Here is a 23,284-nt window from a genome sequence, read left to right as displayed (position 1 = left end):
CACAAAAATCACTTTTACATGAATCAGAGAAATTAAAAAAATCCAGTATTTCACCAGCAATACTTGTTATATAGTTATTTTTTCACCACAGTTTCAACCATTAAAACACCTCAATCTTTTTTGTCAATTAGAATTTTTACATTAAAAAATTATAGCTAAGAATCAAAAATCTGCTATAATAGTAGTGACTAGAAACAGTTTTATAAGAAAGAATAATTCATTAAATTTGATCCAGAAATCTTAAAAGCAGTAACTGCAGAAGTATACTTTATGGAGACAGAATTACAGTTGCAAAAAATTGAAAATTAAGAATGATGTGTTAAAAATAAATCCCTCCATATAAAGAAGGCAGTTTTTCAGCATGTTTTTAGTGTAATCATTAAGCATTATATATTAAGGGCACCTAAACCTTAAGGAAAATAACCATTGACAGTCAATTGCATGTGTAAAAAAATTCAATGGAAACACTGAAAATACCTCTTCCTACTTCACATTTCAAGAAATTCAATAAATTCATATAGCACCTCACATGGTACCTAGCATAGAATAAATGCTCAATAAAGGCTAATTGTCATAACATTAATCCTAGGATTCTCATACACCTCTTTGTAGCAGCAATCTAGTGAACCATCTTTCCTATTTTACTTATTTATTTATTTATTTATTTTTTGAGACAGAGTCTCACTCTGTAGCCCAGGCTGGAGTGCAGTGGTGGGATCCCAGCTCACTGCAGCCTCCACCTCCTAGGTTCAAGTGATCCTCCTGCCTCAGCCACCCAAGTATCTGGAATCACAGGCATGTGCCACCACGCCTGGCTAATTTTGGTATTGTCTTCCCCATTTTGATAACAGTTAGTGGTACAGGACGTTATGGCATTTAGCTTTTTCCTCTCATTTTTTTCTTAGCTAATATTTTCTGTCCTCTTTAGAGTATACTCAGTGTTTCACATTTCCCCATATTTCAACTGAAGTTTAAAAGGAGCTACGCATTGAGTCTATATTCTTTAGTCTGTTGACAATACTCACATTCCTCTTACCACAAATACCTATATTGTAGCACTCTAACAATAATGCCTGAACCTAAAACTAAGATTCTGGTATGCAATCCAAATAAAATGACTTGAGTGGTTTTCAATTCTCCCAGATGATGAATACTTTGAAGAAAGGGCCAAGTCTTTTTCATTTTTGTAGGCCTACTGCCTACACAATGTGCAGGACATCAAAGTCATTGCTTGTTAAATCAGATGATGAGATGTACCATATAAGCAGTACCTGCATCTGTAAAGTTCCACTGATCAGCAAGAAACAGTACCTAAGAAAGTTATAAGAAAAGCTTCATTCATTCCTAGGCCAATTCCACCTGAGTAAGCTACCGAAATCTAAAATTCAATGTACTTAAAGTCTTCATTTTTGGGGATAATGCTATAGCTACAACTAGATCCTGACTTCAAGTCCCTCCAGTATCACTCTATCCTACTAATTGCTGCCTAATTAATCCATTTTAGCACAGATCTTATGCCATCATTGCATTCAAGAAGTCAAATTCCCTCCACCTACTGAATCATGTACCAACTCCGCATAGGCGACTGAACTCCTGAGTAATACAGCTATCCACCCATGATATGGTCCTCTCTCCTTATTCAACACAGAATTCATGCTGAGCTTTTTCCTCATACCATACTTAATCTTAGAATGTTTTTTTCCTACTAGTTTCCCCAATATCTGCTTGTGAAAATCTTACCTATTCTTGAAGGTCTCTCAGAATCTGTTCTCTTTTACCAATCTCTTTGTATTCCTTAACTGGACACAATACATAGCTTCTCTAAATCCTCTGTCCACCGCCTTCATCCCATTATGACATTTACAACACCATATCAACATTACTTTTATGCCGTTATTACCCCCTTTACCAGACTGCAAAGTCTTAATAGCTGCCGGCAGAGGATTCCATCCAGCACGTAAAATAGGTATGAAATAAATATTTATTAAACTGAGTTATTAAAAAAAACTTTAAAAAAATAACATCTTTACAAATTTTTTGAAAAGCTTTCAAGGAAAAGAATCTATAAGTACCAATAATGTCATTTTTGGAGTCATATGTTCTTCCAAAGACATATATTAACCTTAAAAACAAAAAAACCTGTTATTGCTAAAGTACCTAAAATTTGTCTAACTTTTAACACTCTGGCTGTAAACGGTACTTTTCTAAGTCATTTTGAAGCACATAAAATTACAGATATTGAACCATTTTAAGATATAAAAATAACAATTCTTAATGTTTAATTAAAACTCTTTGTCTCTCCTCAGATTTTAAATCTATTGGTTTTCTATAAGATTGCAAAGTAAGTTTGTTAATTTGCCTGGTCAGAATTAGGACTTAAATTTAATATGTATGATAAAAACACTGCTATCTCAGTAAGCAAAATCATCTTTTCACCAAGCAATTCAACTTGAAAAAATCTGTCCTACATATAATTCTCAAAAAACACAACAAACAAAAACATGTATGTATAAATATATATGTTGAGGAGTGGAAACAATTTAAACTCAGTAATAGCTATTTGCAAATGCATAGTGCTTACCATGTACCAGGTACTACTAGGCATTTTACGTATACAACTATTTAATCCTCACATCAACCCTATAAGGTAGGTGATTAATATTATCTCTATTTTACAGATGAGGAAACTGAGGCACAGAAAAGCTAAATAACTTGCTCAAAGTCACACTAGTAATGGTGAGCCAGCATTTATATTCAGATAGCATTGCTCCACAGTCCTTATTTTTAATGACTATACCGTACTGCCTCTCTTAATATAGACCTAAATATACTGATAAGGATATACTAAAGGCATCCAAGGTACACTGTTGAGATGGGGGAAAAAATGCAAGCTCAAGGCAACATGTAACACCCATTTAAGTTTTTTAAAAACAGACAGGTAGGGGGTGAATGTTTATAAACACAGAAAGTTTCTGGAAGATACATAATAAACTGTTAAAAGAGCGCCTGTTTCTGCGGATACTAGGTCTGGGCAATAAAGTAAAAAGGAAGGGATAATTTTTATTTTGACTTGATATATTTTTATTTTGTTTGAATTTATTTTATAAATTAGTTTTACAATTTTTAAAAACTAATAAAAGGAGGATAATTTCATTCCTTGGGGCCTTAAGTAGCTTAGAAATTCTTTTCCACCTCCTTTCTATTTTGTACATCCACAGTCAGAGGCTTTTGCAACTTCTATCTTTTAATTTGGTCTTTCATCTTTTCTCTGATTGACCTAGTATTAAATAATTATACACTAAGCATCTTCTAAATACCAAGTATTCTGTTAATTCATCATATATATGATGAATACATAATCCCTCATCTTAGGAACTTAAACACTCATGGCCTTGACTGAATACATTTTGTTTCCCCACCTTTCTTTCTCAAATAGTTTAAGAAAGGGATTAATTAAAAGGAATAGTAAACATTTTAAACCTCTCTCCTAAAATCCTGCCTGATATATCCCAACTGTCTACTCACCATCACCTGAATATTTAATAAGCATCTCAAATTCACATGTCTAAAACGGAATCCCTGATTTTCTTCCTAAATTTACTTCTCCCACACCTTAGTAAATAGAAACTCCATTATTTCAATTATTTGAGCCAAAAACTTTGAAATCAAGCAAGACAGAATCATGCCCGTTCTACCTCCAAAATATATTCAGACTCTAATAACCATTCTTCGCCACCTATGCCAGCAGTCCCCAACTTTGTTGGCACCAGGGACCAGTTTCATGGAAGGCAATTTTTCCATGGACAGGGTCGGGGTAGGGATGGGGTGGAAATGGTTTTAGGGTGAAACTATTCTACCTCAGACCATCAGGCATTAGATTCTTGTAAGGAGTGTGCAACCTAGATCCCTTGCATGTGCAGTTCACAATAGGGTTTACGCTCCTATGAGAATCTAACGCCACCCTGATCTGACAGGAGGTGGAGCTCAGGCAGTAATGTTCACTTGTCCACCACTTACCTCCTGGTACCTCTCTGTGGCCTGGGGACCCCTGACCTATACCACTCATGCCTTGTCCAAGCCATCAGCATTCTCAGCTGGGGTGAACAACTTCTAAACTGGTCTCCCTGCTTTTCCTTCTGCTGTCCTACATTCTGTTTTCCATAAAGTGGCCAGTGATCCCTATTGCATCACTCCTTTGCTCAGCATGCCCCAATAACGTTTTATCTCATTCAAAATAAAAGTCCAGTTTTAACATGGCTTACAATGCTATACAGGGCCTGCCTGCCTCCTCACTTCTCTAAGCAATCTTCCTATTGCTCTTTCTGTTTGGCTCCAGCCACACTGATCCTGCTGTTTCTTGTACACCAAGCACACCCCTGCCTCTAGGCCTGTGGACCTATGTCATATATTTACTTAAATATTTGCTTATTGTCCATTCTGCTTCTATAATGTAACGTATTGTAAGCTCCATGTGGGTAAAGTCTTCTGTTTTGTTCGTTGCTAAATTAGAACTATGCCTGTGTCTCAGCAAGCGCTGAATACATTTCTAATGAAATTAATTACAAATGGAAAGAGACTCACATAAATCATGAATAGTTCTGTAAGCAGTGGAAAGCTAAAGCTACAAATCATATTCAAAGCATTCGTGCTATGGAGAAAACAACTGTTCAAGACTTGCTTTCTCAGTAATACCTATTCATGCATACAAAAGTTTCTTTTCTATGACATAGGCCAACTTCCTAATTTATGGAGGTGCCACAGAAAGTACCACTGATATATAAATGACAACACACTGTTTATCACCCAGTTCACTCCATTGCTCAAGCCAAATCTGAGAAATTGCTGTAGATTTTCCTCTTCCTAATCTCAAATCCATCACAGTTCCCATTGACTTTACCCTCAAACATCTCCACTGGTGCCCCAGAAGGCCAAGCCAGCAGCACCTTTTGACTAGCCTCCTGTAGTCACCTTTTTACTGCGTCTATTCTTGCCTTTCTACAACTCATTCCCCATACAAGAGTCAGTGACCTTTTTAAAATGTGAATCAGATTCTGTCACTCCTTAAGATGTCCAGTGGTTTTCCAATGCACTTGAATAAAAGCCAAAGTCCTGGCTCTGCTGTACAAGGCTCCTGCCTACTTCTCCAATAGCCTTATGTACTAACATGTGTCTCATGTTGCCCTCATTCTGCTCCATTCCAACCAAATGATGCCTTTCTTGGTTATGAAACATTCCAAGTTTGTTTTTACACTCATCCCTGTACCTGTATCTTACATTCAAATGGTTCTTTTGCCATTCAGAACTCCTCCTAAATGCCACCTTCTCAGAGGCAACATGTATTGGCTACTCAATTCAACACAGTCCCCAGCTGTTATTTATTAGATCTCCCTGTATTAAAGATCTGTATAGTTCCTTTTATTATCCAGTGTTCTCTTGCTTTCTGTTTTTCTGTTTGACTTTTCACAACAAGAATTAAAGTTTCAGGCCTGGCGTGGTGGCTCAGAGCTGCAATCCCAACATTGTGGGAGGCTAAGGTGGGAGGATGACTAGAGGCCAGGAGTTTAAGACCAACCTGGGCAACATACAGAGAACCAATCTCTACAAAAAATTTAAAACTTAGCCAGATGTAGTGGTGCACAGATGTAGTCCCAGCTGAGGTGGGATATCACTTGAGTCCAAGAGTTCAAAGTTACAGTGAGCTATAATTGTACCACAGCCCTCCAACCTAGGAGACAGAGCAAGACCCTTACCACCACCGCTACAAAAAATAAAGAATCTGAATTTTAAAAGGGGAGACTCTTTCCTTGTTTTGTTCATGTAAAAAGCAGCCTATGGTATAGTACAGGCCCAACAAATTTGCTGAATATTTAATCCAGAGTTCTTATTTGCACTATAATTTACTATTTTTATATTATAAAACTGTCTTAATAGACACCTAAAATGAATGGTCAAAAGAGACGAATTTTTATGGTCATGTGGCCATTCAAAGTCAGGTATGGTCAATAGTAAAGGAAGAATATAAAACAGTTTAAAAGTACTAAGTCTATGACTTTAAGAGATTATAAAAATTTTCTACACCATTTAAGCACAATCAATCAAAACATCAGCTTCAAGAGGTATAAGGGAAGGTGAGAAGATGGTAGAAAAAAACTGAAAAATGATCTGGAGAAGGAAGAGGAAGAAGAGGAAGATAAAGCTACAAATAACAGAGGTAAGCTAAGATTGAAAGTTTTGCCACAGATAATCTCCAACATGAATAATCCACATTGGGTAATAGAATATTGACTATAATTACATTCATCCTACTGACCTTGTTCTAAATTATTATGGATTATTACTACGCAAGTTATTTTGTTCCACACCAGAGGTGGCTGTATTTCGCTATCAGATGACATGACCTCTAATTCAATAATGTCTGTAATGCACTGGTATCCTCAGATAAAAGCTGTCTATAATGTCTGAACAAAGGTGAATTAGTTATCCAATTCACACACACAATTAACTCTCTTAATACCTGAGAGACCATAGAGCCCCTTCTGAATTTCCTATTAAATACTGCATATGGAGGTCTTCCCTCCATCTGTAGTTATCTTGTGCTGTACTTCACAATAACCAATATGAATAGTTTATTGCCCCCATCAAAAATCCTGCATTTGTTATCATATAAGACCTCATTCGAGAAAGCAATGACTCATTTTCCTAAAAAATTGTACTAAATACAAACGTTATGCCTATTAGTAAAGTATATTAGTTATATAAAAATCATAATGCCTTCATGAAATATGGAAAACAATTTTTTTTTACTATTTTACGAATACCTCTTAAAAGCCAAATGGCAATATATATTAAGTGAATTCATATTTACAGGCTGTTTTCAGTCATCCTATATAAGAGACTATTTATTTAAATTTAGGTATTAAAGGGCAAACACAAATCAAAACATAATATTTTTTTGCCACCTGCTCCCTGTACAAAGAGTTGAAATTTCATAAATAGTTTGAAGGCAGAGAATGGCTTTGTACCCATATGTGATGCCAATGGCTATATTCATAAAAACTCAGATCAGAATAACTAGGTAATGTCAAATGTTAAACAAACACCCTTGCCTTCTAAAAGAAGGAGGTAATTAATTAATTCTTCAGGGGATGCTTTTCATTTTAGTCATCTAACATAAATGTATCTTTTTAGCAGAGAACAAGCGAACAAAATATCCCTAAAATAAAATCTAGCTCTCTTAACACACGTTCACATTAAAATTCTCATTATATTAGGTAAATTCTATGAAAAAGTAAGCAGTGAAGTAAATCTACAAATGGTACCATAGTTCAAATGAAATCTGCTGTTCACCTGGGTTTTCATTTTCCCTCACAACATAAAGTAGGGAGGTAGAGCAGAGGAATAGGAAATGGTTTCTTCCAAGTGTTTCATATATTCTATCTGCTCATGAAATGACAGAGAGAGACACTGGAAAGCTAAGTAGGTGATATTCTTCACTGCATAAACAATCCAAACTACAAACCAACCTTCCGCATACTGCAGCACAAGAAATACCGACTCCTCAGAGATGATGTACTTATGCAGACACACCATGTTGGGCACACAGCGGGGGATGATGGTCTTTCTGTTCCTGCTGTATTCACTGCTTTTCCTTAGACCCTGACAGAGAACAAAAAGGTCAGTTGTATCCTCAGTTGCCTTTGGAGCCTGCTGTGCTCTGTGTTTATCAACCAAACTAATCTATCCGAGTTACTCTGGGCTTCAGAGAAACCACTCATCTGCTGCTCTATGCCCCCCAGTCCCTGGAGGCTCTGCTGATGGCATCTGGCGTGAATCCAGAGGAGGAAGATGCCACAAAGCTGCCATTAAAATCAATTACGTGGGTCACTGTTTTTATTAGAGATGCTCTCAAACTAAGTCATCAGGATGACACACAGTTATTTCTCTGTGACCTTTTCTTAAGTTTTATTTTACTTATCTATATCTTTAAAGCAGTAGACATGTAAGATCAATGCAAACTCCTGAGACACAAAAGGTATTCTTAGATTAACCAGGCAAATTTAAAATCCTATCCCCAAAAAGTACAAACAATATTAAGTCTTCTGACAAGGAACAAAGTTTGTCTGTTTACTGGTGTCATACTCTGCTTTTAAAAACTGGGGAAATATCAGTGATAAAGTATATTTACAAAAACAAACTGTGTTTCAGTATGTGTCAATGTGACCTACTGCCATGCCTTATCAGCAAAATAAAAAAGCATCAGAAAAAGAAATAAAAAATTAATCAATTCACCTTCTGAATGCTTTGGGAATGCTTAAATTATGATAGTTTCAGAATATGTACTATCACAGTCCATTCCAAATACAATTTCAAAATTACAAAATTGAGGGTTTTTTTCTCTTATTCATTTAGTAACAAATTGCATTATGTATAGAACCAAAATTGAATTTAGATCAAAAAGAGGACTAGGAATGTAAATAACACTTTCCCAAAATACCTGTAACGAGACTTTAAGGCAAAATTTTAGCTCTTAAGAACTGTAGTGATAATCGAAGGTGAGACTGTGTGTAGTCTTTACAATTGTACAAAATGGTCCTGATGTATTTAAACTACACACTACACATTCAAACAACATGAAATTGTTCTTCACTTCGTCCAAATTATTTCCTCCATACTCTGTATCAAAAATCTTTTTAAATGCATGCTATCAACTGTGATAAAAAGATAGAAAGAAAAGTAAATAAAGATCACCACAAACATAAAAGAACATTCATAACCTAGGGAGGAAAAATATTAACTACTTAGTTAATATTACCTAAATATTAACTAAAATATTAACTTTTCTTTCAGAAGCATAATTTGAAATTAAAATTTTAAATTCATTAAGCATACAAATTTTACTTACTTCTTTGAGACAGGGTTTGGCTCTTGTTGCCTAGGCAGAAGTGCAATGTGCAATCTCGGCTCACTGCAATCTCCACCTCCCAGGTTCAGGTGATCCTCCTGCGTAAGCCTCCTGAGTAGCTGGGATTATAAGTGCCCACTGCCACATCCAGCTAATTTTTGTATTTTTAGTAGAGACAGGGTTTCATCATGTTGGCCAGGCTGGTCTTGAACTCCTGACCTCAGGTGATCCATCCACCTAAGCCTCCCAAAGTGCTAGAATTATAGGCGTAAGCCACAATGCCTAGTCACAAATTTTACTTACTTTTAAAATGAAGGTCTGTTCTGTCCTTGTGTCCATTACAAGTAAAACCTACATAAAAGACATGAGTAATAACTGCTTAACAATACAATGAAACATTAACTCTTAGCTTTAAGCTAAACTTTAAAAGGGGGGAGCTGAAATTTAACCCCCTCCCCCAAATTGTTCATTTCTGAATAAATTCTTTTAAGTCAGCAAATTACAGGACCAAAATAATCTTATCCAAATTAGGTTTTATTACAGTTTCCTTTTCTAAAAATGCCATATTTTAAAAACATTACTGTTCCCTAAAATATTTTAAAGTGTCATTTCTTACATGTAAAGGAAATATTATTTTAAACAAAGAATTTTTCCTCTTGGAACATATATGGCCAAAAGGAAGTGATTCAAGAAAAATTATTCAAGTCTCAATTTTCTTCCTAAAATCTCCCATGTAACAACTTGCTGTAATGTGATCTCAGTAACTCAGGCTCTAGCCTAAGGCACCCTTTTGGTACCACTTACCCCCCTGGACTCACCCTTAACACCCCTTTCCACCATCAGCAAATCCTGTCAACTCTGTTTTCAGAATGTATCCAGAATCTGAACTCACCTTACCACTTCCACAGTTATTACTCTGATTCAAGCAAAGATCAACTCTTACCTAACTTCTAACTATGGTGTCCCAACTGATCTCCCTGCTTCCATCTTTGTGCCTGCCCTGTGATCTATCCTCAAAACAGCAGCCAGGGTTTTCTTTTTTAAACACAAGCCAGAACATGGTACTCTTCTTATCTCATTGAGAGAAAAAGCTTAAGCCCATAAAATGACCTCATGACCTCTCACACACAGCCCCCTTAAACAGCTCATTCCTATCCCTCCTCACGATGGATAAAATAAGTTAACAGTAAGTATTAAATTATCCTACCCTATTAAAGTTTTATTATTTTGGAAATGCTATAGCAAAGATTGGCAAACTTTTTCTTTAAAGGGCCAAACTGTAAATATTTTAGGTTCTGCAGGCCTATGCAGTCTCTATTGCAGCTTTTCAACTCTATCATTGTAGAACAAATGCAGCCACACACTGAAATTGGCCATGGGAGGAAGACTTGTACTACAGAAATCAGCAAACACTGCAAATGAGGCTTCTTCCCCCTACCAGAGAGCTGACTGTCAAACATTTACCAGCCCTACACTGGGTAAGGAAAGACAGAAATTAAGGACGAGAAAAAGATGTTAAGCTTGAAAAAATAAAAGAATTTTTAAAAGGTGAGAAGAAACAGGAAAGTTGAGATGGGAAACCGGCTTGAGAAGATGGAAAATTCCATTTTAGATAATAAAGTCGAAAAAATAGTGACAACTTCATCTTTGGCTTCTCTTCTGAGTGTTTGACCTACACTATTTAAATTTCCATTTAATTTCAATAGAGTATTCTCATATGTACCTCATATCCTCTTCCCAAAGCCCTGCCTTCAACAAACAAACAAACGACCTGCTCCTCCTCCTGCAGTACTGAATAAGACCATCTTCCATGCATGCTCCGAAACCAAACAGTGGCCTAAGTTACTCTGAACTGTCTCCTGTCTCCCACTTTCAGAACAAGTGACCAAATCAATTCTACCTCCTAAGCAGTTCTCTTATCCACCCTCTATCTGGCATGTTTTAAGCATTTCCTATGTGATATACTTTACTCATGTGTAATCAATGTTAATCCTCTCAACAAGCCAATGATTTTTATTTCATTTTATTTCATTTTGACTGGGTCTCACTCTGCTGCCCAAGCTAGAATGCTGTGTTGTGATTTTAGCTCACTGCAGCCTCAACCTCTCACGTTCAAACAACCCAACCACTTTGGCCTCCCAAGTAGCTGGTACTATAGGCATGTGCCATCATTTTTTCCCCCAAAAAAAGACAGGGGTCTCACTATATTGTCTAGGCTGGTCTTGAAATCCTGGGCTCAAGCGATCCTGATGCCTTGGCCTCTCAAAGTGCTGGGATTACAAGGATAAGCCACCATGCCTAGCCCAACAAAATAATTTTACCACTTCTATTCTACATTAGAAGACATTACAGACGTATCTTCTTATAGACATAAGACATTCTGATTATGTAGAAGCTATAATGGTCAATAACAGTATCTAACACTTGTAAGGATTGCAGTAAGATAATCTTATAGAAGGACAGGCAGTTGCTATTATCGCTATCACTATCATTGCTTCTTTTTCCCTGAAATGTTCCCCCAGTCACTTATCAAACAAGTTCACATCTTTCCATACTCAGCACAAATGTCACTCTATCTCTCAGTAACACTGACTACTTTCTTCCTTTCTTCTGTTGTTTTACACAGCACCAACTTTTACTATAGCATCTCTACCCCTTCAATTTGGGGGTCTATCTCCCAACAATTCTTTGAGCTCTTTATGGGCATGCAGTAAGGCAGGATAATGGGAGCCAAAGATGCTCATACCCTAAGAATCCTCAGAATTTATGAATGTGTTATGCTACTGGCAAAAAGGCCTTTGCAGATGTAATTAAGGTACAGACCCTAAAACAGAGAGATTACACTGGATTATCTGGGTGGGTTCCAAAATATCACATGAATCCATTTTTAAAACAGAGAACTACCTTCTACTAGAAGAAATGAAAAGCACAGAAATGACATGGATGAAGGGGAAATCATATTCAAAGTATGAAAGGAATGCATGATTGCTGGCTCTCAGGTGCAAAGGCCCACATGCAAAAACTGGAGAGAGATTTCTAGGATCTCATAGCAAGCCTAAGAAGGAAACTAGGCAACTTCTAGGAGTATAGAACAGTCCTTGGCTGACAGCCAGCAAAGAAACACAGAGTTCAGTCCAACAACTCTGTGAAAAGAACAGAATTCAGCCAACAACCTGAATGAGCTTGGAAGCAGCTTCCTCTCCCAAGCCTCCAGTAAGGAATACAGCCTTGCCAGCACCTTGATTTCAACCTAGGAACTGTGTCAGACTTCTGGCCTATAGAATTTTAATAATTTAGTTACTATAGGCTGCCAACTTTGTGGTAATTTATGACAGCAACAGAAAACCAATAGCAAAAAAAAATTATTCTATCACATAAACACTGTTCCTACACAGTAAATGTTCAATAAACATATGGTTAGTGAGTTCAAGCCTAAAATTTTGTAAGGTAGATGATAACATGGGAATGGAGCTTAGAAAATAAGTCAGTACTAAAGATTTTTATTTGAGCATTCTCCATAAAGATAAAAACTAAAGACACTAGAATGAATTTCAGTGGAACACTTCCTTTATATCAGGCACTATGCTAGGCTTTAAGGAATTAAATCATGTAATTCTCTCCACATTCCAAAGAGGTAGGTATCTTTTATAAATCAAGTTTACAGATGATGAAACAAACACAAAGCAGGTTGTACCTCTCTGGAGTGCACTCTGAAACACTCGAACTTCTTTAACCTCAGGACTTTGCCCATACTTACAAAGCTAAGAAGTGGTAGAGGGTAGCCTGGCTCCAGGTTTCTCCCTCTTTAACTGCTAAGCTATACTATTTATTTCTGAATTTTGAAAATTATACATAGTTGGAATATTGTGAGTAAATAAGACAACAACCAAAAGTGTAGTACAAAGAGAAAACATAGCTGTTCGGATATCAGAGAAAGAGAATGTTTAAGATGAGCGTAATCTATGCCAAACAACAGAGAGAAGCCATGAAGAATGAGGACTGAGAAACTATCACTGATTAGGGCAGTGAGGAAGTCCTGGGTAACTTCAATACAGCATTGTGTAGTGAACTGCTGAGAACAGAGGCCAGATTCCACAGAGTTAATGAGTGACGGCCAGACGCAGTGGCTCACACCTGTATTATCAGCACTTTGGGAGGCCAAGGCGGGTGGATCACAAGGTCAAGAGATTGAGACAACCTGGCCAACTCCATCTCTACTAAAATAATAATAATAATAATGATAAATACAAAAATTAGCTGGGCATGGTGGTGCATGCCTGTAGGCCCAGCTACTCCAGAGGCTGAGGCAGGAGAATGGCTTGAACCCAGGATACAGAGGTTGCAGTGAGCCAAGATCACTCCACTGCACTCCAGCCTGGTGACAGAGCGAGGCTCCATTTCAAAAAAAAAAAAAAAAAAAAAAGAAAGAAAGCAAGCAAGAAAGCAAGCAAGCAAGCAAGCAAGAAGTGATTAGAAAATAGAGGTCAGGTGACATATATAAGTCTTTCAATAGTATAGTATGTCAGAAGAAGGAAAAACGCTAAAATGAAATAATGGGATCATCAGTTGAAACAGGTTTTGATGTTTTTAATTTTTCAGATAGGATAGACTTATTCTCTCCATAACTGCCCTTTGAGTTATAATCAACACAAATCTTGAGCCACCAAAACATAAAAACACATTTGTGAACTTTAAGCATTAAATCAACATATCAAGAACGTAAAAGGAGGCACCATGGCCTTCTTTCTGCAAAGGAGAGCTCAATAAACATCTGTTGAACATCTGTTGAATGTGTGAAGATATTTAGTGTTCCTTAAGTCTCATTTGTTTTTATATTAGGTGTGGCTTTTAAGTTACTTACCAGAAAGTCAATTCTATTTGTATAAGATACACCTATGTGAAGCAGAACACATCTCACTAGGTAAAAGGGATGGAAGCTGTGTAATAAAAGGAAAGAACTTCTCCCTATTAATAGCCTCTTAATTGACTCAACAAAATGTATAAATCAGGAATGATACCTCTTTACTGATCTCACTTAGCCATGAAGCATGAAGCAGATCAGATAAAAAGGTCAAATTGGCTGGGTGTAGTGGCTCATGCCTGTAATCCCAGCATTTTGGGAGGCTGAGGTGGTTGGATCACCTGAGATCAGGAGTTCGAGACCAGTCTGGCCAACATGGTGAAACCTCGTCTCTACTAAAAATACAAAAATTAGTTGGGCATGGTGGCGAGCACCTGTAATCCCAGCTACTTGGGAGGTGAAAGCAGGAGAATTGCTTGAACCCAGGAGGAGGAGATTGCAGTGAGCCGAGATCACAACACTGCACTCCAGCCTAGGCAACAGAGTGAGACTCTGTCTCAAAAAAAAGAAAGCCAAATTACGATGGATAAACATGGCTGGGAAACGCTGCTTTGTTTATATTTACTTTCTTCTCCTATGAAGTTTTCGTGCAACTAGGCAACGTTCACATTGAGGCAATAGACACAACATATGTGATTTTTTTAAAATGTGCCCTTTGACTGTCAATTTCTCCCAAACAGGTGTTGGCTAAATGATTATAAATTGGCCTCTGGATACACCTCTTCAACTGAGCCGTACAGGGCTGGTGATAATATAATTAGACCCAAAAACATCAGGCTGGTGAATGCTTTCCATCTGTTTGGCAATAATGTTTAGTTAACAATAGTCTTTAAAAGAAGCACCTTCAACTTCAGTTCTTAAAGTTATTTATAGAGCTATTCTTAACACACCAGCACTCCTGCTAACAAGAGCTTTAGCCACTTGGAAATTATTAGCCATACAGCTGTACACAAAGAGAAACGACTGCATTTAACATCTGTATCTTTCCAAATTTACACGCTTCAACCTCATTTAAAGTCACTTCTTAATGAACAGTGCTATGGTGCTGCATTAATATTATAGTTGCATGCACAAAGATCATAAGGAGCCAAACATTTTTTTTAATGCTAACAGTAGACTAATCTGTAATGAAGCTGTCAGCATAAAGGACAAAATAATAGCTTCTTTAACCCTCAAACAGAATTTGTTCATTTGTAGACTAGAACATATCAATTTAAAAACTGCTCATGGGTTTGCTCACCTTTATAAAGACAAAAATCTAATTTGTACTAGCTTGATACAATTGTCTTTCCAATAAAAGGCTCCTAAAACCATCTTTTATTTCATGGTAAAACAAGTACTATAACTAAAACTGTCATGAAATAATTACCTTGGATAGCACACCTTATACAATTAATGTATCTCTCTCTTTCATTTTTCACACTTACTTATCAGCCCTATATTAGCATATGGTCTAACAGAAGCGATTACTTCATCTTTGCCCATACTAATACATGAAATAACTATTCCTAACCGGGTGGGGAATAAAAAAGCAGACAACTTATTCCTTAAGGATTAGTCTCACCTGTTCTTCAATTCCACCAGCATAGTGAAACTTGCCCATTTCTCTTTCATAATAGTATTAGGAAAAGCTCCAACTGATTACAAGTTTGAGTCTTTTTGTTAAGTAGAATTAAGAAAGGACTAATATTTAAGTAGGTAACCATCTTTGCAAAGAAAAGAGAGAGAAGGAGTACACCAAAAGCATCAAATAATGATTATTTTTAAGCATATAAAGAAAAATGATATGGAGAAAAGAAAAGAGATATGCTACTATGAAGACACTACAACTGTGGTGAAGAAGTATGGAGAGTTCCCTTCAGTTGAGATTAAGTGTCTCCCCATTCATGAATCTTTTTAGATATTTAATTTAAATGTTGACAATGGAAATCTGGAAGTCCCTGAAAATATGTCACCCAGGCTGGAGTGCAATGGCGTGATCTCGGCTCACTGCAACCTCCACCTCCCAGATTCAAGCAATTCTCCTACGTCAGCCTCCTGAGTAGTTGGGATTACAGGTACCCACCACCACGGCCAGCTAATTTTTTTCTCTTTTTAGTAGAGACAGGGTTTCACCATGTTAGTCAGACTGGTCTTGAACTCCTGACCTCAGGTGATCTGCCCACCTTGGCCTCCCAAAGTGCTGGGATCACAGGTGTGAGCCACCACGCCCAGCTCCAAATTACTTTTAAAAGAAAAATTACTTGGATAATTTCAGGGAATGTCTGTCCCTACTCTGGTGACATTTACTTCATGGGACTCCAGAACAATTAATAGAAGTTAAAATAATGCTTAAGAAAAGTCTACAGAAAATTAGTACAACCACTATGGAAAACATTACAGAGATTCCTTAAAGAACTAAAAGTAGACCTACCATTTGATCCAGCAATCCCACTGCTGGGTAGCTACCCAAAGAAAAAGAAGTCATTATATGAAAAAGGCACATGCATATACATGTTTATAGCAGCACAATTAGCAATTGCAAAGATATGGAACCAACCTAAGTGCCCAGTGACCACTGAATGGATAAAGAAAATGTGGTATATATACTCCATAGAATACTATTCAGCCATAAAAAGGAATGAAATAATATCTTTTACAGCAACTTGGATGAAGGTGGAAGCCATTACTCTAAGTGAAGTAACTCAGGAATGGAAAACCAAATATCATATGTTCTCATAAGTGGGAGCTAAGCTATGAGGATGCAAAGGCCTAAAAGTGATATAATGGACTTTGGTGACTCAAAGGCAGGTTGAGAGGTGGGTGAGGGATAAAAGACTACATATTGGTCACAGTGTACACTGCTAGAGTAATTGATGCACTTAAATCTCAGAAAACACCACTAAACAACTTACTGTTTAACCAAACCATGGGTACCCTAAAAACTAATGAAAAAAAAAAAAAAAAAGAAAAGAAACAAAAAGAGTAAAGGACAAATACAGAGCATCACTTATTGGTATCGCATATAATCTGATTTGTGTTTGCTGCATATAATCTGAATGAGATGTCAACTGTGCAAGTTATGCTGCTGGTAATTCACATATAAATAATCATACCAGAAAGAATGACATCAACACAATAAAGAAGGTAGAGAAAATATACATGCCCAATTTTGCAAATAAGAGAGTTTTTCTCGACATACTTTCACATGAACATGATTGTACTTACTACACTCTCAAAAATAGTCCATACTTGACTAGTATTATATCTGAGTTTTTAACCAGATTGGGAAATTTACAAGAGCTGGTAATGTTATTCTTCTGTAGAAATGGTTTCGAACAACAAACCTAGAGTATTAAAACTTTGCTTTCCTCCCCTAACACCATACATGATTTTCAAATGTTATTCATATTTTCTGCTAAAATGCATCTCATCTTTTATTCTGAAAATATTCACTGGGCATGGTGGCTCACGCCTATAATCCCAGAACTTTAAGAGGCCGAGTAGGGTGGATCACTTGAGGTCAGGAGTTCGAGACCAGCCTGGCCAACATGGTGAAACCCCAACTCTACTAAAAATTCAAATTAGCTGGGCATGGTGGCAGGTGCCTGTAATCCCAGCCACTCAGGAGACTGAGACAGGAGAATAGCTTGAACCTGGGAGGCAGAGGTTGCTGTGAGCCGAGACTGTGCCACTGCACTACAGCCTGGGCAACAGAGTGAATATCTGTCTAAAAAATAAATAAAATATTCAAAATGTGTTTCTACTTTTAATTGTTAATTCCATACCTTATTCTCATGAGGCATCTTTACAAAAATTCAACTACTAGAAAACAAAGAATAGTACTAGGTGACCTTTAATATCAACAATTCTCCCAACTGGGGTCTAACTTCTCTTTCTTTGTTATCAGAAGGCCAGCAATGTTCCCTGTACCATTGCCCAGAAACTCCAAAAGCAAAAGATGTTGTGCCTACAGCTTTAGTTCATCAGAAGCTGCACCATCAAGAGCATCAGCAGGAACAGACTACACAGAGACACTTCTCTCATGTTATGCCATGAACCCAATCTGTCCTTGGTTTCATAAAAGTTTTCACTGATGAGAATTTAAGCATAAAGAGTAAAATTTGACATGGATACTCGTAACTCTAGTCAAAAAGATATTCTCACCTACTATGCTCAAGGGTACATTTGCAACTGAGAAAAGTATAAAAAAGTACCCCTAAGATTTATGAGTAACAAACAAAATCCTTTGGAGTCTTACCAGTGTTTTATTTGTGCTAGAACTTCCAACATAGCAGATCATCATGAAATGAAAAAATAATCCGAAAAGGCTAGTAATGTTCCCTATACTCACTGCCCAGTAACTCCAAAGCAAAATATGTTGCGCCTACAGCTTTAGCTAGTCAGAAGTTGCTGCAGAAAGTTAATAAAGTTAAGAACAGCAGAGTCAAGAATCACCAACTAATTTAGAACAAAATGAAATCTCTCTTTCAAGCAGGTTGAGTTATTCTGGCTTCTATTTGATCAGAAACACCTTCAAAGGTAGAAAAATCCAGACCAAATCTATCAGAATTACATGAAGACTGTAGTTAAAATCCACATCTCTTCTTAGTTATTAAAATCCAAAATGCCATAATTCAAAATATACTTGTTTATCCAAACACCTGGGACTCCTAAAAATGTCCCATATTTCAATTTATGTAGCTATCTTACTTATCTTAACTACCAACGAAATGGGGTAGGAACAGAGGAAAAAGAACCAGGTTAGGACGAGCAAGTAGCATAAGACTAAACTGGTAAATAACTACTTCATCTATAAGAACACAACTAATTGTAGATTTCTTTAAATGCTCAGACATTTGGAAAGGTTTTAGTATGCTAATTTTTAATTAAAAGATATTTCAGCAGTAAAAGCTCTTTCATATGCACTACTGATTCTTCATCAAACGTTAACTTTCCAACTTAACACCAGTATAGCCGGTGGCAGCCTGAAGGTTTACCATCTGCTGCTACCCAAAGTCACTGTGGCCACCTTCAGAACATATGCATCAAAGCCCCAAGATAAGAGACTGAAGAAATATTGCCTAAGTCAGCATAAGGGGGATGACGAACCCAGAGGCAGGCAACAGGCAAGCTACCAGAAAATACAGAATATCATGAACCATGTCCCAAGGTCACAGGGGACTCCAATGGCTGAACAAAAAGACAAGAGAAATGCTACTCCTAATGGAATATACTTAAGTCATTGTGTGATCTTTCTATTAAAAAAAAGTCTAGTCGTATTTAAAATCAGCTGTAATTTTATTAAAAAAAAGCATTATGATCAATAAAATGAAATATAAACTTTAAGGTGTTTTATTCAGTCTATAGATAATAATAAAGATTGTATTTTTGATGGAGTCACAAAAATAGAGTATTTTGTTTTGAAAGGCTTGCTTTTCTGCTACTATCATACTCATACTTCAAACATAACATAAGAAAATAGATTGAGACAGATTTAACAAAATCCACAAAATACCACTTTAAAAATCTGATGCTGTATATTTAAAATAATGATCATGTTTACCATAATACATCATATAAAAACAAACTACTGTGGTGTCTTTTAAAAACAGAATCTCAAGAACCTAACTATATTCAATTACAACACTGAATAACTGGCATATATTCATCATAAAAGAAATGTATTCATAGAAAATTTTCTTAGACTTCATCTTTACTTTCTGCTCTTTAAAATGTATTTTAAATGTAGAAGAAAATAAATAAGGAAGATATTTTCTAGAAAATTATACAAAAGCATCTTTTAATTCTTGATTTTAAAATGGCAACAGAAGGCCAGGCACAGCGACTCACATCTATAATCCCAGCACTTTGGGAGGCCATGACAGGCAGATTGCTTGAGGCTAGGAGTGTGAGACCAACCTGGCCAACATGGCGAAACCCTCTCTCTATAAAAATACAAAAATTAGGACAGGCGCAGTGGCTCACACCTGTAATCCCAGCACTTTGGGAGGCCGACATGGGCGGATCACGAGGTCAAGAGATCGAGACCATCCTGGCCAACATGGTGAAACCCCATCTCTATGAAAAATACAAAAAATGCCGGGCATGGTAGCACATGCCTGTTGTCCCAGCTACTCGGGAGGCTGAGGCAGAAGAACTGCTTGAACCCAGGAGGCGGAGGTTGCAGTGAGCCGAGTTTGCGCCACTGCACTCCAGCCTGGTGACAGAGCAAGATTCCGTCTCAAAAAAATTAATTAATTAATTAAAAAATACAAAAATTAGTGGGGTGAGGTGGCGCATGCCTGTAACCCCAGTTACTTGGGAGGCTGAAGCAGAAGAATCACTTGAAGTTTGGAGGTGGAGGTTGCAGTGAGGTGATATCACAGCACTGCACTCCACCCTAGGTGACAGACCAAGACTCCAACTCAAAAAATAAAATAAAATAAAATGGCAACAGATGCATTTATTTGCATTAATTCTAATCTTAATTCAGATTTTTAAAGATTCTTCAATATTTCCACCAAGAATTAATTACAAATTAATTTTAAAATAGGGCATTATTAAACATTTACATACCATAAAAACTGTTATAATAAAGCACATTTGTCTTACCCTATATTTAAGTTTGATTAATAAAACCATAAACTTTTGAATGCCAATATCAACAGTTTCTATAACACAATACTGTATTGTGTGTGTATATTCCATGTGAATTCAATTTATACCTATAAATACTTAGTAATTTGGATAAATATGATGGTTTTTAAAAAATCATAGTTTGTTACTGTGATCATAGCTGAAAACAGAGCAAATGCTACCAGAGTAAGTTTATCTTCTAAAATATGAATAAATTTTGAATAATACTAGAAAAAGAAAATAAGCATATTTTAATAGTACTAAAACAGATTTACAAATAAAATTTCACAAAATTCAAAAGCTAGTCACTCCTACATTGTTTCATTCCTCCAAAGGCCAGTGAAATATAATTAGCAAAGTTTTTCTTTCACAGATTTATATTAGGATCATTAAAGATAAAGAACAAATTTAAATGCTTTTTAGTGGATATCAACAGATAGATTCTAAAATTTATATGGAAATGCAAAAGACCCAGAATAGCTAACAACACTGAAGAACGAAGCTGGAGGACCGACATTACCTGACTCCAAGGCTTACTATAAAGCCACAGTAATCAAGACAGTGTGGTATTGGCTAAAGAACAGACAAACCAGCAGGGCACAGTGGCTCACGCCTATAATCGCAGCACTTTGGTGGGCTGAGGTGGGAGGATCACAAGATCAGGAGATCGCGACCATCCTGGCTAACACGGTGAAACCCTGTCTCTATTAAACACAAAACATTAGCCAGGCGTGATGGTGGGCACTTGTAATCCCAGCTACTCAGGACGCTGAGGCAGAAGAATTGCTTGAACCAAGGAGGCAGAAGTTGCAGTGAGCTGAGATCGTGCCACTGCACTCCAGCCTGGACAACAGAGCAAGACTCCGTCTCAAAAACAACAATAAAAAGCACAGACAATGGAACGGAACAGAGAGCCCAGAAGGAGACCCACATAAATAACTCACTTTTGACAAAAGAGCAAAAGGAATACAATGGAGCAAACACAGCCCTTCCAAAAATGGCGCTAGACATCCACAAGCAAAAATGTGAATCTAGGGCCGGGTGCGGTGGCAAAAGCCTGTAATCCCAGCACTTTGGGAGGCCAAGGCGGGTGGATCACGAGGTCAAGAGATCGAGACCATCCTGGTCAACATGGTGAAACCCCGTCTCTACTAAAAATACAAAAAAAAATTAGCTGGGCATGGTGGTGCATGCCTGTAATCCCAGCTACTCAGGAGGCTGAGGCAGGAGAATTGCCTGAACCCAGGAGGCGGAGGTTGCGGTGAGCCAAGATGGCGCCATTGCACTCCAGCCTGGGTAACATGAGTGAAACTCCGTCTCAAAAAAAAAAAAAAAAAAAATGTGAATCTAGAACAGACCTTACACTCTTAACAAAAACTAACAAAATGGATCATAGACCTAAATGTAAAACCTAAGATTATTAAAACCCTAAAAGATAATGCAGGAGAAAACCTAGATAACTTTGAATATGGTGATGACTTTTTAGATATAATGTCAAAGGCAGAACCCACTCATGAAAGAAACAATTGGTAAGATGGACTTCATTAAAATTAAAAACTTATGCTCCATGAAAGACAATGTCAAGAGAATGAGAAAACAAGCCACTACCAGAGAGAAAATATTTATAAAAGACACATCTGATAATGAACTATTAGCCAAAATATACAAAGAACTCTTAAAACAGTAATTTTTAAAACCTAATTTAAAAATGGGCCAAAGACTAACAGACATTTCACCAAACAAGACACAGGTGGCAAACAAGCAGATAAAAAGATACTCAACATTGTATGTCATCAGGAAAGTGCAAATTAAAACAAGCTATCACTACATACCTACTAGAAATGCCAAAATCCAGAACACTGACACCTCCAAATGCTGGCAAAGATACAGAGCAACAGAAACTTTCATTCATTGCTGGTGGAAATGCAAAATAACACATCTACTTTGGAAGACAGTTTAGCAGTTTCTTACAAAACTAAACATATTCTCACCATAAATGAACCAGCAATTACACTCCTTGGTGTCTACTCAGGAGCTGAAAATGCACATCCACAAAACCCCTGCACATGGATGTTTACAGAAGCTTCATTCATAAGTGCCAAAACGAGAAGAAAAGACCAGTGGTTACCAGATGTTGGCACAGAATGAATAGGCAGAGGACAGAGATTTTTAGGGTGGTGAAAATACTCTATATGATACTATAATGGTGGATACACGTCATTATACATTTGTCCAAACCCACAGAATGTACAACACCAAGAATGACCTTAATATAAACGATGAACTGTGAGTGATTATGATGTGTCAATGAAGGGTCATCAATTGTAACCAGTGTACCACTCAGGTGGGTGTTGTTGGCAATAGGGGAGGCTATGCATGGGTGATGTCAATGGGCACATGGAAAAACTCTGTATCTTTCCCTCAATTTTGATGTGACCCTAAAACTGCCCTCAATAAATAGTCTCAAAAACGAAAATGCTTCTCCCACTTCCCATCTAAGAATCACTTGGCTAGATCCTTGGATTACACATCTGTAGACAAATAACTAAATCGAGTCCTGCACTAAAGTGACGCAAAATCCAGGTTATTCTCCAATACATAAACTACAAACACAAATTTAAAATCTCTCATATTCATATGAGCCAAAGTCAATGAACCTCACGAGCCATTCCTCAATGATGTCTCATACTGAAGTGTGTGAAGTTAATGATTTAGTGAACAATAAACTTATCAAAGAAATAACTTTTATATGTATGTAAAAAGAATTTCACTTTGTATAATTTTTCAAGTTCTAGGCCTATACATCTATTACTTCATAAAACCTGCTTACAAAGGACATGGTGTATCTTTGTAAGAAAAATGGATATAAATATAGCAGAAGGCAGAATATAAAAGACAGAGAA

At 36.9% G+C, this 23,284-nt stretch overlaps 1 protein-coding gene across 15 annotated transcripts in view; it reads right to left on the bottom strand.

The window, feature by feature from the left end:
• RPS6KC1 (ribosomal protein S6 kinase C1) overlaps nt 1–23,284 on the bottom strand; it is a 206,938-nt gene that overhangs the window by 35,540 nt on the left and 148,114 nt on the right. For 12 of the 15 annotated variants that reach the window (XR_004272231.1, XM_032289202.1, XM_032289205.1 and 9 more), the window contains 2 exons: nt 9,206–9,253; nt 7,524–7,656 (listed from right to left, as the gene is read on the bottom strand). The exons of the other annotated variants lie outside the window; for them this stretch is intronic. Coding sequence is in view for 11 of the 12 variants with exons in the window: in XM_032289202.1 (XP_032145093.1) it covers nt 7,524–7,656; nt 9,206–9,253 (181 nt within the window). In the remaining variant the exon portion in view is untranslated. The remainder of the gene's footprint in view (nt 1–7,523; nt 7,657–9,205; nt 9,254–23,284) is intronic. 15 annotated transcript variants of the gene reach the window in all.

This window comes from Sapajus apella, unplaced genomic scaffold (assembly GCF_009761245.1).
Source record: "Sapajus apella isolate SASKATOON/1434 unplaced genomic scaffold, GSC_monkey_1.0 scaffold22, whole genome shotgun sequence".
Taxonomy (NCBI): domain Eukaryota; kingdom Metazoa; phylum Chordata; class Mammalia; order Primates; family Cebidae; genus Sapajus; species Sapajus apella.
The sequence above is the reverse complement of the archived record's forward strand: the minus strand, read 5'-3'. Positions and strand labels throughout refer to the sequence as shown.